The 15,281-nt window shown below is 42.4% G+C and overlaps 1 protein-coding gene across 1 annotated transcript in view; it reads left to right on the top strand.

Moving 5' to 3' along the window:
* Positions 1–15,281, top strand: part of Wdr76 (WD repeat domain 76) — a 32,625-nt gene that overhangs the window by 7,597 nt on the left and 9,747 nt on the right. The window contains 6 exon segments of the mRNA XM_013009979.1: positions 818–870; positions 2,086–2,218; positions 4,949–5,047; positions 5,149–5,192; positions 6,879–7,032; positions 12,401–12,559. Of these exon segments, the coding sequence (XP_012865433.1) occupies positions 818–870; positions 2,086–2,218; positions 4,949–5,047; positions 5,149–5,192; positions 6,879–7,032; positions 12,401–12,559 (642 nt within the window).

Here is a 15,281-nt window from a genome sequence, read left to right as displayed (position 1 = left end):
TTTTTTCTTTTTGCTTATGTGGTGCTGAGGAATCGAACCCAGGGCCTCTGGCATGCAAGGCAAGTGCTCTACCACTGAGCCACCTTCCCAGCCCTCTATATATGTGCTTAGAGCTATGAACTTTCCTCTCAACAGTGCTTTTGCTGTATTGGAGGTTCTGGTAGGATGTGCTTTCATTTTCACTGGTTTGCAGGAACTTTATTATTTTTCCCTTTATTCTGTGACCCAGTTGTATTTAACAATGTGTTGTTCAGTTTCCAAGCATTTTTGCCATCCCTCTAATAATGTATTTGATTAAAATAACTATATTTAGTCACATAGGCTCATTAACAACTTGATTCAAAATGCTACTTTATTAGAGAGTTTTATACTTGCCTTCATTATTAGTGTATTTTATCTCATGTCTACTACCAGAGACAAATATCCTCTTTTTTTTTCCCCCCAATTCCCCAATCCTGGGAACAAACTCTGGGTTTAGGCACTGTCCCTGAGCTGTTTTTTGCTCAAGGCTAGTGCTCTACCATTTGAGTCACAGTGCCACTTCCAGCTTTTTCTGTGATTAATTGGAGATAAAGAGTATCACAGACTTTCCTGCCTCAGCTCATTTCAAACTGCAATCCTCAGATCTCAGCCTCCTGAGTAGCTATGATTACAAGTATGAGCTACTAGTGCCTGGCCCAGGTGTCCTATCTTAAAGGTTTTTTATTTCCTGAATAGACCTGGGAATAGTAACAGATAATTAATATTTTTAAAAGTTAAAGCTATGAAGTTTTAAGGTAGCATTTTTATGTGTTTGTGTGTTCTGTGTGCTTTTCAGTCAGCTGCAAGGCTTCGTGAAATGATTAAGAGAAAGTCTCCTAAATGCAAAAGGTAAGCGATTGTTTTATATTGACTAGATCATGCATGATACTTGACTAGACATTTTTTTTTTGTTGGTTGTGGGCTTGAACTCTGGGCCTGGGTGCTGTCCCTCAGTTCTTCAGCTAAAGGCCCGTGCTCTACCACTTGAGCCACTTCTGGTTTTCTGGTGGTTAATTGGAGATAAGAGTCTCATGGACATTCCTGCCAGGCTGGTTTTGAACCACTGTTCTCAGATCTCAGCCTCCTGAGTAGCTCGGCCCCAAAATTTTATTTTTTGGTCCCTCAGCTCTTCAGCTCAAAGCTAGCGCTCTACCACTTGAGCCACAGTGCCACTTCCAGCCTTTTCTGTTTATGTGATGCTGAGGAATCCAGGGCTTGCATGGGAAGCAAGCACTCTACTGCTTAGCCACCTTCCCAGCCTCCAAAATTTTATTTTTTATATTTGTTACTGCTAATGGAAAAATGTCTTTATTTCCACTCAATTCTTCTTACTTTTATCTAGAAATTATTCTTTATTTTTTTGCACTGGTCCTGGGGCTTGAATTCAGGGCCTGGGCACTGCCCCTTCGCTTGTTCAAGGCTTTTCTACTTGCTCCTCAGCACCACTTCTGGCTTTTTGGTGGTGAGCTGGAGATAAGAGTCTCATGGACTTTCCTGCCTAGGTTGCCTTCAGATCTCAGATCTAGGTTGCCTTCTCAGATCTCAGTCTGCTGAGTAGTTAGGATTACAGGCTGAGCCATCTCCCAGGCCTCTATTTACCTTTAACAATCTTTTCTTTGCCCTTGCAATGTCTTTGCACTCAAATGTTCTTTGGTGATTCCTCTCCCTTCCTTTCCCCTCTCCCTTCCTCTCTTCTTTTCCTCTCTTCTCTTCCTCTTTCGTGCCTGGCCTGGTTTTGAACTGTGATCCTCAGCTCTCAGCCTCCTAAGAAGCTAAGATTACAGATATGAGCCACTGGCACCCAGCCCATGTTTCATTCTTTATGACTGAATGCCATTCCACTTGATAATATGCCATAATTGGCTTAACATCCCTTACTCTTCATGCTTAACATTTTCATTTAGGGTTTTTCCAGATTTTTTTTATCAAAATCGATGTGGTCATATATGATATTAGATATATCTGTATCACCTCTTTCTAGAAGTATCTCCTAGAAGTTATCATACTAAATATATTTTACTGTTCTATGAGTATAGCATGATTTTTTTCCTCCTGTTCCTTTAGGAAAAAACCTAAGAAGAGAGAAGATGAGATTGGATGTAGAAGGTCAATGCGATTGCTAAAAGTAGAACCTTCAGAAATTTCATTTTTACCACCTCCAGTAAAGACAACAGTAGAAGAAGAAGAAGAAGAAGATGTAAGAGGGCTGGGAATGTGGCTTAGTGGTAGAGTGCTTGCCTAGCTTGCATGAAACCCTGGGTTTGATTCCCCAGTACCACATGAACTGAAAAAGCCCAGTTGTGCTGTGGTTCAAGTGGTAGAGGACTAACCAAAAAAAAAAAGATCTAAGGGAAAACACAAATGTAATATACTAACAATATTGAAAAGTATTTGAAATGAGACTAAATGTTGTTGTTGTTGTGAGGCTTGAACTCAGGGCCTGGACATTGTCCTTGAGCCTGTTTGTGCTCAAGCCTAGTGCTCTACCACTTGAGCCACAGTACCGCTTCCAGTTTTTGAGTAGGTAATTGGAAATTACCCCCGGGGCTGTCTTCAAACTGTGATCCTCAGATCTCAGACTCCTAAGTAGCTAGGATTATAAGCATGAGCCACTGGTGCCCAGCTGAGACTAAATGTTCTTATTTCAGTTGTTTTATTTACATTTTTATTTTTGGTGGTTTTGGGTTTGAACTCAGCCTCACACTTGGTTGGTTATCTTGCTTGGTTGGTATTCTACCATTTGAATCACACCTCTATCCTTTCTTTTGCTGGTTATTTTGGAAATGCCTAGGCTGGCTTCAAATTGAAGTTCTCTTGATCTTAGCCTTCTAGGATTACAGGCCTGAGCCACTGGCACCTGGCTTTATGTTTTATTAACTTAACATTTGAATGCTGTATGGTTTAGTAGGATTTCAAAGTCATAGAGACAGGCTTGGATTCTGTGCTTCTGTAGGACTTACCTCTTGTGAGGTTTTAGATAAATTAAACTTTCTGAGTTTCAGTTTCCCCATTTAAAAAATAAAAATAATAATAGTAATAGAATCATTAAGGGGCTGTAGTGAAGATTAAATGAAATAGTTCCTTATGTGATATGTTTAGTAAATAATAGATTATTATCAATAATGTGTCATCAAAGTAGAGTCCTTGGTATAGTTTAATTTTACACTATCGGTAAGTAGGAGACTTCATATTCTCTCTTTTTTTTTTTTTTTTTTGTCGGTCGTGGGGCTTGAACTCTGGGCCTGGGCGCTGTCCTTCAGCTCTTCAGCTCAAGGCGAGCACTCTACCATTGAGCCACAGCACCACTTCCGGCTTTTTTCTTTTTTCTTATATGGTGCTTAGGAATCGAACCCAGGGCCCTACCACTGAGCCACCTTCCCAGCCCCGTATTTTTGGAGACAGTCTTACTATATTGCTCAAACTGGCTTGGAACTAACTTTGCAGCTTAGGCTAGCCTTGAACTCAGTCTCTTGCTTCTGCTTTTGGAGTGCTGGGATTATAAGTGTGCACTAACAATGCCTGTTTTTTTTTTTTTTTTTGGTCATAGGACTTGAACTCAGGGCCTGGTGCTGCCCCCCGACCCTTTCTGCTTAAGGCAGGCACTCTACCACTTTGAATCACAGCTCTGGTTTTCTGGTAGTTAATCGGAGATGAGTTTTACAGATTTTCTTGCCAGGGCTGGCTTTGAATTAATTACTTCTGACTTTTGTTGGTATTTAATTGAAGATAAGAGTCTCTCAGACTTTCAGATCTCAGCCCCCTTAGGCCTTGCAAGAGGCCCTGGATTCAATTCCTCAGTACCACATAAGCAAAAAGAAAAAAGCCGGAAGTGGCGCTGTGGCTCAAGTGGTAGAGCACTAGCCTTGAGCTGAAGAGCTGAGGGACAGCACCCAGACCCAGAGTTCAGACTCCACAACCGGACCCCCTACCCCCCGCAAAAAAACAAACAGATAGCTGTCATCAGCCATAGTTTTCCTACTGTGCTACTGAACTTCAGATATGATTTCTCCATCTTACCTTTTTCTTTCTTTCTTTTTTTTGTCGGTCGTGGGGCTTGAACTCTGGGCCTGGGCGCTGTCCTTCAGCTCTTCAGCTCAAGGCGAGCACTCTACCACTTGAGCTACAACGCCACTTCTGGTTTTCTGGTGGTTTATTGGAGATAGGAGTCTCACAGTCTCTCCTGCCCGGGCTGGCTTTGAACCGCGATCCTCAGATCTCAGCCTCCTGAGTAGCTAGGATTACAGGCGTGAGCCACCAGCGCCCGGCTCTTACCTTTTTCTATATACCCTTTTCAGCTCTAGTAACTCATTGGTCTACAAGGCAAAATTGGCCTGGCAGAATGGCTCAAGTGGTAGAACAAGTGTCTTACAAATGTAAGACCCTGAGTCCAAACCTCAGTACTGTAAGAAAAAGTTAAATTTCTTATTTTTGGAGGAAACCCCATATCGTTTGCCATAAGGGCTGACCTAATGCATATGTTCAACAAAAGTGCTCTTCTTTCTTTGCATCTTAACAAGGTCTGCTAATTTTTTTTTTTTGGTTGACTTTCATTTATTGAACAATTATTATTTTTTTGTGCTGGTCATGGGGCTTGAAATTGGAGCCTGGGCACGGCCCTAAGCTTTTGTGCTCCAGGCTAGTGCTCTGCCACTTGGAGCCACAGCTCCATTTCTGGCTTTTTGGTAGTTAATTGAAGATAGGAGTCTCATGGACTTTTCCTGCTCAAGCTGCCTTTGAACTACTGTCCCCACATGTTAACCTCCTGAGTAGCTAGGATTACAGGTGTGGGCCATTGAACAATTATTTCTTAGTACCGACAGTATTCCAGTTGTTAGCATTGAAAGTAAAGTAGTAAAAAACAAATACCTTTACTCACGTGAAGCTTATTTTCTAGGAGACAAACAATAAACTTTATTTTTGATTACAGCCTTTGTTACCTCCTGGACCTTTAGATATGATTCCTGAAAATGAAGATGACAATCAACTGTTTAAAGGGTTGCTGCAGACCTGGGCAGAAATGAGCAAGGTATCTCCTTGGGTATGCTTTACTGCTTTTGGAAGCCTCTGTTAAGGAAATTTCCAAATATATTTGTTAACTTACCGTTTTGGTGTCTCCCCTTGTTTTAGACATGTAGTAAGAGCTATCAGAAGGGCTTATCTAGCATTAAAAGGTAAGTTAAAACCCCTTGCTTTTATTTTATAGTTTTAGAGACGTTTGAGTTGTAAAAACTACATCCTAAAGTAGAATTTTTGTGTGTGTATGTGCCAGTACTAGGGCGGGAATCCTGGGCTTTTCACTCCTGGCTGGTGCTTGCCACCTGAGTCACTACTCTAGTTTTGGTTATAATAGAAAAATTTGAAAGCGTAATGAAAAACATTATCCTTGATATTTTTTTCTTTTTTTGCCAGTCCTGGGGCTTGAACTCAGGGCCTGGGTATTGTCACTGAGCCTCCATGTGCTCAAGGCTAGCAATCTACCACTTGAGCCACAGTGCCACTTCCAGCTTTTTATGTTTATGTGGTACTGAGGAATTGAACCCAGGGCTTCATATATGCTAGGCTGCAAGGCAAGCAATATACCACTAAGCTACATTCACAGCCTCATATCCTTAATAGTTCTTTTTTTTTTTTGTTGGTTGCGGGGCTTGAACTCGGCCTGGGTACTGTCCCTGACCTCTTCAGCTCAAGATGAGCATTCTACCACTTGAACCACAGCACCACTTCCTAGGATACAAGTTTTTTTTTTTTTGTCCGTCGTGGGGCTTGAACTCTGGGCTTGGGCGTTGTCCCTCAGCTCTTCAGCTCAAGGCGAGCACTCTACCACTTGAGCTACAGGGCCACTTCCGGTTTTCTGGTGGTTTATTGGAGATAGGAGTCTCACGGTCTCTCCTGCCTGGGCTGGCTTTGAACCGGGATCCTCAGATCTCAGCCTCCTGAGTAGCTAGGATTACAGGCGTGAGCCACCAGCGCCCGGCGGATACAAGTTTTATAAGGACAGGGACTTGTGGTTTTTTTGGCCAGTACTTGGGTTTAAACTAAGGGCCTCACTCAACTTTGCTTGCTTGTTTGGTGTTCTAACCTTTGAGCTATGCTTTCAGCCTGGCTCTTTGTTGGTTATTTTGTATTTACTTGTTTACTTGCTTATTTTTGCCAGTATTAGGACTTGAACTCAGAGGACTAATATTGGCCTTGCTTGCTTGTGCACAGTTGGCACTTTACTATTTGAACCAGGCTTACAGCTCTGCTTTTTTTTTGTCAGTCGTGGGGCTTGAACTATGGGCCTGGTTGCTGTCCCTCAGCTCTTTAGCTCAAGGCAAGTACTCTACCACTTGAGCCATAATGCCACTTCCAGTTTTCTGAGTGGTTTACTGGAGATAAGAGTCTCATGGACTTTCTTGCCGGGCTGGCTTTGAACCATGATCCTCAGATCTCAGCCTCCTTAGTAGCTAGGATTACAGGCGTAAGCCACTGGTGCTTGGCTATAGCTCAGTCTTTTGCTGGCTAATTGGAGATGGAATTTTTCAGAGCTTTCTGTTCATTCTGGCTTCAAACCACAATTGTTCAGATCTCAGTTTCCTGAGTAGGTATGGGTCCATGGTGCCTGGCATTTTGCTGATTATTTTGTTTATATTTTTGTCGATTGTGGGGTCTCCTAGTTTTTGATATTGCTAAAATGATCAAAGGTAATTTTATAATAGAAAACTAGTATATCACTGTGGAGTTTGATTTCCTTATCAGGAAGTTGAGTATTTTCCATTCATTTATTAATTATGATTTTTCTTTTTTGAGTTATATTTTACTGATTTTTAATAATTGAGTTCCTTTTTACTTAGATAATTTTAACTTTATTGTTACAGCTACAAAGCCAATTTAAACAGCATGGTCATCAGAGAAGGTACAGTTCGTAAACTTGTTGATGGGTCCATATTCTCTGTGGCTGTGCACCCATCAGAAACAAGAATTTTAGTAGCAGCTGGGGCCAGAACTGGGCAGATTGGAATTTGGGATTTGGTAAGTTATATTCTGAAGATACTAAAGTTTGCTTATAAAAAAGATTGTAAAAACTTCATAGTCAGGTGCTGGTGGCTCATGTCTGGATACTCAGGAGGCTGAGATCTGAGGATCACCGTTCAAAGCCTGCGCAGGCAGGAAAATCCATGAGATTCTTATATTCAATTAATGACAGAAAAAGCTGGAATTGGTGCGTGGCTCAAGTGGTAGAGTACTTGTCTTGAGCAAAAGGAGCTCAGGGTGCCCAGACCCTGAGTTCAAGCCCCATGACTGGCAAAAAAATCAATAAATAAAAAGTAAAAAAATAAAGAAATTATAAGCTTTTTCTTTTTCAGAAGCATCAATTAGTCATATAAGAGTGTACATTTTAACATGTCTATTCATGGGTACAGTGTACAATGCTTTTTTGTGTGCGTGCTGGTACTGAGGCTGGAACTCAGGACTCCACTTTTTTACTCATGGCTGGCTTTCTACTATTTGAACTATACCTTCAGTTCTGGCTTTTTGTTGGTTAATTGGAAGTATAAGTGTCTTGGATTTCTCTGCCCAGAGTGTCTTTGAAACTTGATTTTCTTTGCTAAATGATTCTCAGATCTCAGCCTTCTGAGTAGCTAGGATTATAGGTATGAGCCACAGATGCAAGTTCTGTGTGTGTGTCTGTGTGTCTGTGTGTCTGTGTGTGTGTCTGCATACACATGCGCCAGTGTGCATGTGTGCACGCATGCATGTACTGCTGTGTTAGTATATTGGTCCTGGGGCTTGAACTCAGGGCCTGGGCACTGTCCCTGAACTTTTGTGTTCAAGGCTAGCATTCTACCACTTCAGCCACAGCCTCATTTCTGGCTTTTTTGGTGCTTAATTGGAGATGTGTCTCACAGACTTTCCTGCCTGGGCTGGTTTTGAACAGCGATCCTCAGGTCTTAGCCCCCTTGAGTAGCTAGGATTACAGGTGTGAGCCACCAGTGCCCAGCAGCTACAATGCTTCTTGATCAGTCACCCTATCCATACTTATCCCTTCTTTTCACCCTTCCCCAAATGAGTCTCATCTAGTTTCATTGTTTCATTTCAAACGTGTACATAATTATTATTTATATTTGCCATCTTTCCCCCTCCCACTACTACTTGCACCCCAATCCAGACATATTTCATTTTTCTAATGTTCCTTTTGCTACACTGCCTGCTGAAGTGATTTTTGCCATGATACCTCATACCTGAGAGTGCGTGTGCCCACACACACACATATACATAGGATTCAATATGTTTACGTGTTTGTATTTTGGACCCAACAGCCTGCATATAAGAAAGAACATTTCTCAGTTCACCTATTTCCTTGCAAATAACATGGTTTTATTCTTTATAGCTGCATAATATTTCATGTGAGATATCTATCACCTTGATCCTTTCATCACTTGTAGGTATTTTGGTTGTATTGATAGCTTGGCTATTGTGAATAGTGCTGCAATGAACATGGTTGTGAATAGCCTAGAGACATTTATTTTCAGTGTTGCTTGAAACTTGTTTTTGTGCTTTTGGTTTTTGGTGCTAGTCCTGGGGCTTGAATGTAGGACCTGGGTACTGTCCCTGAGCTTTTTGTTTGCTCAACGCTAGTACTCTACCACCTGAACAGCTCTGTTTCTGGCTTTTTGGTAGTTAATTGGAGGTAAGAGTCTCATGGATTTTCCTGTCTGGGGTGATTTCGAACCGTGATCCTCAGATCTCAGCCTCCTGAATAGCTAGGGTTACAGGTATGGGCTACCAGCGCTTGTCTGATATTAAAATTTTGAATTCTGGAGGAATTTAAATTTGATTTATAGAGCTTTAACATTTTTATCTAGAATATCATTAGCCATCTGGGCATAAATTAACTACCAGATTTTAAATGTATAAGTGAGAAAGACCACATAAAGTCATTAGTGTTAAAATTATGTTTAAAATCCGCTGTGCCATGATCTGAATGTTGTATCCCTTTTCAAATTCATAGGAGGTGTGGGGCCTTTTGGAGGTAGTTAGCCCTGAAAGGAGCTCAGGAAAGATGTCCCTCTCCTTTTGCCATGTGAGGGCTCAGATAGAAGGCACCATCTATAACCCAGAGTGGTCCCGTACTAGTCACTGAATTAGCTAGCACCTTAATCTTGGATGGCCTTGTCTCAGAACTAGGAAATAAATTCTTGCTGTTTGTGAGTCTCCCAGTTTATTTAATAGATACATTTTTATTTAATAGCAGCTCATATGCTAAGACATAGTTTCCAAGCTGGATCAAATTAATTTTCTCTGGCAGGGTGCTGGTGGCTCACAACTGTCATCCTAGCTACTCAGGAAGCTGAGAGCTAAGGATTGTGGTTCAAAGCCAGCCTAGGTAAGAAAGTCTGTGAGACTCATTTCCAATTAACCATTGGAAAACTTCAAGTGGAGCTGTGGCTTGAGCAGAAAAGCTCAAGGCTAGCGCCCAGGTCCTGCATTCAAGTCCCACAACTGACAAAAATTGTTTTTTTCTCTCCAGCTTGGAGGTATGACTCAGTTGGTAGAGTACCAGCCAATGAGCCAAAGCATCTGTTCAAGTCCTGGTCTTGGATCAAAATAATAATTTTGGGTGGGAAAAAAATATTTTGGGATCTGCTTAGGATGTTACCAGTTGTTGACCCAAAGACAGGTAGCTAATTCCGTTCATTGTACCTATAGTTCTTAGTAAGTGCTTTCAGTGGTTACAATGTTAACAGTTTGCTTTGAAGTTGGGGAAATAGAACAAAGGCATGAACAAGTATTGGAAATGAACAAAGAAAGGTGACTTGAACTAGTTGGGCTTAATAAAGTAATTTTGCAATTGGGCACCTAATCCTAGCTACTTTGGAGGCTGAAATCCGAGGATCACAGTTTAAAACCAGCACAGGCAGGGAAGTCTGTAAGACTCTTAAGTTAAAAAAGCTGAAAGTGGAGCTGTGGCTTAAGTATAGAGCACCAGACTTGAGCAAAAAGCTTAGGGATAGCATCCAGACCTTGAGTTCAAGCCTAAGGAGTGACACACACACACACTCTTTCTCTCTCTCTCTCTCTCTGCAAGTGAGGAGAGACAGAGAGAATAAAAACTAAGATTTACCTGGCCTTTCAACTTATAATTCTAGCTGTTCAGGAGGCTGAGATCTGAGGATCTAGTTCAAAGCCAGCCTGAGCAGACATATATCCTCAGGATTCTTTTTTTTTTTTTTGCCAGTCCTGGGACTTGAACTCAAGGCCTGAGTGCTGTTCCTGAGCTTTTTCACTTGGAGCCACAGCTCCACTTGTGGTTTTCTGGTGGTTTATTGGAGATTCAAGAGTCTCACCAAAGTTCTTGCCCAGGTTGGCTTTGAACTGCTGGTGCAAACCACCATGTGCCCCTTAACCTACCACGACCGGAAAGCAAGGCAGTAACGGAGACTGGACCCTGGAATTGAGGTTTTGGGTACCCGGGGACCTGTAGCCTTCTGCTAGCTTCAGATCCCAAGGTTCCATTCACCAAGGTTTTATTGGTTTTGTATAGGCAGAAAGTAAGGTCTGAGCATCAACAAGAGACAATATTTTGTATACAAGTGGTAGATGACTTCATCATCATAAGAACTAGAGCTAAGCTGTAAACTGCTTACAATTTTCATAAACCTTAGGCTGCTCCTGGGCTCCCACACAATTTAGGATGGAATTAGCCCATGCCCAGGAGAGAAATCTGAATACTTTTTAAGCCAGACAGATTGACCTTTTCAGGAGACTTTCAGTGTTAGAGTATGTTGGGAGAAGGCCTTCCAAGATCCCATCCTTTTGGGTCTCATAGCTCAGCTTTTCAGGATCTCACAAATAGCAGTCCTCAGCTGCTAGCCTTTTGAGTAGCTAGGATTACAGGTGTGAGCCACTAGCACCTGGCTTTTTTTTTTTTTTAAAGTTAACTTTGAGTAAGGGTGACATTGTCCCCCTAAAATGTACTCATCACCTGACTGAGACAGTAACCCCTCTATACATCACCTTAATAATAACAATGAAATCAATTTTGAAAAAGTTAGCCTTGAGAATGACAGAAGGGATGTTTAATGAAGATCCAATTGTACTTAAAAACTAACATGTTTAATGGTGACTTCTTTGTACAGCTACATAAAGATATATATAAATATACAAATACACACACACATATTTGGCCAGTCCTGGGGCTTGAACTCAGGACCTGGGCACTGTCCTTGAGCTTCTTTTTGCTCAAGGCTAACCCTCTACCCCTTGAGCCACAGCTCTACTTCTGGCTTTTTCTGTATATGTGGTGCTGAGGAATCGAACCCAAGGCTTCATGCATGCTATACAAGCACTCAGCCACTAAGCCACATTCCCTGCCCTTCATTTTTGCTTCTTGTTTCAAATAAATATACTGAATATTGTGACTATATTCATCCACTATTCTTTTTTTTTTTGGTTGGTCGTGGGGCTTGAACTCTGGGCCTGGGCACTGTCCCTGAGCTCTTCAGCTCAAGGCGAGTGCTCTACCACTTGAGCTACAGCGCCACTTCCTATTCTTTTTTTTTTCTGTTGGTCGTGGGTCTTGAACTCTGGGCCTGGTGCTGTCCCTCAGCTCTTCAGCTCAAGGTGAGCGCTCTACCACTTGAGTCACAGCGCCATTTCCAGTTTTCTGGTGGTTAATTGGAGATAAGAGTCTCATAAATTTTCTTGCCTGGGCTGGCTTTGAACTGCAATCCTCAGATCTCAGCCTCCTGAGTAGCTAGGATTACAGGTGTGAGCCACCGGTGCCCGGCAGACTATTCTTTATTATTATTATTATTATTATTATTATTTTTTTCCGGTTGTGGGACCTGAACTCTGGGCCTGGTGCTGTCCCTCAGTTCTTCAGCTCAAAGCTAGCGCTCTACCACTTGAGCCACAGCGCCACTTCCAGCTTTTTCTTTTTGCTTATGTGGTGCTGAGGAATGGAACCCAGGGCCTCAGGCATGCAAGGCAAGCGCTCTACCACTGAGCCACCTTCCTAGCCCCTCTTTATTATTTTTGTGGACAGGATTTTGCTTTGAAGCCCAGACTGGCCTCAGATCTCTGGACTCACACAGTCTTCCTGCCTTAGCCTCCTCCTGAGCAATTGGAATAGAAGCAGCAATTTTTTTTTTTACTTGTTTTACTATTTGCCAAAAGCTAGATTTGTGAAATTAACGTAACTTGGTGTTCTTAGACTGGAAATGAGAAAAATATAATGTAATGTTAGGATAAGCTTCCTTGTTCCGATTGAGAGAGTGGGTATAGTTAGAGACTCAGGAAGTACGGGATACAATCCAGAGGCGAACAATGTCATAACAACACTAAGTATGATCACTGCTCATTAGTGTTGTCTTTCCCTCCACTGCGACTTTTCCAGACCCAGCGATGTGAAGAAGGTGGGATGTTCCGTTTTTATCCCCACAGTCGGCACGTAAGCTGCATGTACTTCTCACCCGCCAATCCAGCCCACATCCTGTCCCTGAGCTATGACGGCACTGTGCGATGTGGGGATTTTTCCAGTGCTGTTTTCGAAGAGGTAAATGTTAATGTATTTGTACACATGCTGATAGGACATGGTATTATTCTGGATTCTCCGAAATCGTGTCAGTCAGAGTGAAGTGGTGGAGACTAGGAACCAAGTCCGGGCACACCATCTATTAGCTGTGTGACCTTGACTAAATTACTCAACCTCTTTGAGCTTCCATTTTCTGAGTTGTTGTATTTGCTTTGCAAGTTGTCATAAGCATTAAATGAATAAGTAGAAATAAAGTTATTTATTTAGACTCTCGCTAAGCTTAGGCTAGCTTTGAACTGGTGATCCTCCTGACTAGTTGGGATTACAGGTCAGTGTCATCACACTAAGTTACTCCTGTTTATTTACTTTTGCCAGTCTTGGGGCTTGAACTCAGGGCCTGGCCACTGTCCCTGAGCTTCTTTTGCTCAAGGCTAGCGCTCTACCACTTGAGCATCACTTCTGGCTTTTTCTGTTTATGTGGTACTGAGGAATTGAACCCAGGGCTTCATGCATGCTAGGCAAGCACTCTTACCACTAAACCACATTCCCAGCCTTAAAAAAAAAATCTATCTTATCTATCTATCGATATACATATATATTTTTTGGTCAGTCATGGGACTTGAACTCTGGGCTTGGGCTGTGTCCCTGCACTCTTCAGCTCAAGGCGAGTGCTCTACCACTTGAGCCACAGTGCCACTTCTGGTTTTCTAGTGGTTTATTGGAGATAAGAGTCTCACAGACTTTCTGCCCAGGCTGGCTTTGAATCGTGATCCTCAGATCTCAGCCTCCTGAGTAGCTAGAATTACAGGCGTGAGCCACCGGTGCCTGGCTTATATATATATTTTTTGTACCTGTCCTGAGGCTTGAACTCAAGAATCTGGGTGCTGTCCCAAGCTTTTTTGCTGAAGCCAGGTCTTCTTTTGGCTTTTTGGTGGTTAATGAGACAAGGTGAGTGCTTTACCACTTGAGCCACAGAGCCACTTCTGGTTTTCTGGTGGTTAATTGGAGATGAGAGTCTCATGGACTTTTCTGCTGTGGCTGGCTTTGAACTATGATCCTCAGATCTCAGCCTCCTGAGTAGCTAGGATTACAGGTGTGAGCAACCGGTGCCTGGCTGGGTTGGCTTTAAACTTTAATCCTAATATCTCAGCCTCTTGAGTAGGTAGGGCTATAGCTGTGAGCCACTGGTGCTCGGCTCAGTCACTCTTGTTATTTATTTTTGCTGAAGTCACTCTTGTTATTTATTTTTGTTATTTATTTTTGCTTTTTTTTTGCCAGGCCTGGGGCTTGAACTCGGGGCCTGGGCATTGTCCTTAACCTTTTGCTCAATGCTAATGCTCTACCACTTGAGCCACAACACTTCTTCCTGCTTTTCTGTTTATGTGGTACTCAGGAATTGAACCCAAGATTTCATGTATGCTAGGCAAGCACTCTACCACTGAGCTACCTTCCCAGCTCACTTTTTTTTTGTGCCAATCCTAGGGCTTGAACTGAGGGTGTGGGTACTGTCTCTGAACTTTTATGCTCAGATTAGTGCTCTACTACTTTAAGCCCAGCTCAATTTTTGGCTTTTTGGTAGTTAAAGAGTCTCAGACTTTGCTGTTGGGGCTGGTTTTGAACTGCAAGTCTCAGATCTTAGCCTTTTGTGTAGCTAGGATTACAGGCATGAACCATCCCTGCTCTGCTGAGTTTCTTTTTTTTTTTTGGGTCCGGTCGTGGGGCCTGAACTCTGGGACTCGCGCTGTCCCTCAGCTCTTCAGCTCAAGGCTAGCGCTCTACCACTTGAACCACAGCGCCACTTCTGGCTTTTTTTCTTTTTGCTTATGTGGTGCTGAGGAATCGAACCCAGGGCCGCATGCATGCAAGGCAAGCGATCTACCACGGAGCAACCTCTTACTTTTTTTTCTTTTTTTTGGTCAGTCGTGGCGCTTGAACTCTGGGCCTAGGTGCTGTCCTTGCACAATTCACGTCAAGGCGAGTGCTCTACCGCTTGAGCCACAGGGCCACTTGCGGTTTTCTAGTGGTTTATTGGAGATAAGAGTCTTGGACTTTCCTGCCAGGCTGGCTTTCAACCAGGATCCTCAGATTTCAGCCTCCTGAGTAGCTAGGATTGCTAGGATTACAGGCATGAGCCACTGGCCTCCAGCTGCTGAGTGTCTTTATATGTAGTAATCTTAATCTTTGTGAAATTTGGAATGGCTAGATCCTTTATCTCATTGTGAATGGGATTTTTTTTTTTTTTAAACTCTGAGCTTGGGTGCTGTTCCTGGGCTCTTCAGCTCAAGGCGAAGCTCTACCACTTGAGCCACAGCACCAAGTCTTTTTTTTTTTTTAAATGTAGCATCTGGTGATTTTTTTTTTTAATTGTAAAGATACTATACAGAGGGTTACAGTTACATGAGTGAGGTAATGAGTACACTTCCTATTGAACATTGTTACCCCCCCTCCATTGTTTTCCCCCTACCATCCCCTCCCTCCCTACCTTCCCTGAGGTTCTTTTTTTTTTTTTTTTTGATTGTGATTAAGTGATTATATAATTTCCCGAATTTCACAGTATTGTGGAATAATGATGCTCAGTTAAAGTCACAAGTTCATTCTAACTTTCCTGGAGCAAATTGTCTATCACAGTCTATAACATATAGCGGTGTTTACATGTTATACACCGTACATGTGATCAGCAGCATGAGGATATTTAGTAGTGGTTCGACCAGATGAGCAGTTCTTTGTTTCTTAAGTCCTGTTA

Source organism: Dipodomys ordii, unplaced genomic scaffold (assembly GCF_000151885.1).
Source record: "Dipodomys ordii isolate 6190 unplaced genomic scaffold, Dord_2.0 Scaffold11, whole genome shotgun sequence".
Taxonomy (NCBI): domain Eukaryota; kingdom Metazoa; phylum Chordata; class Mammalia; order Rodentia; family Heteromyidae; genus Dipodomys; species Dipodomys ordii.
This window is presented reverse-complemented; position numbering and strand designations above follow the sequence as displayed.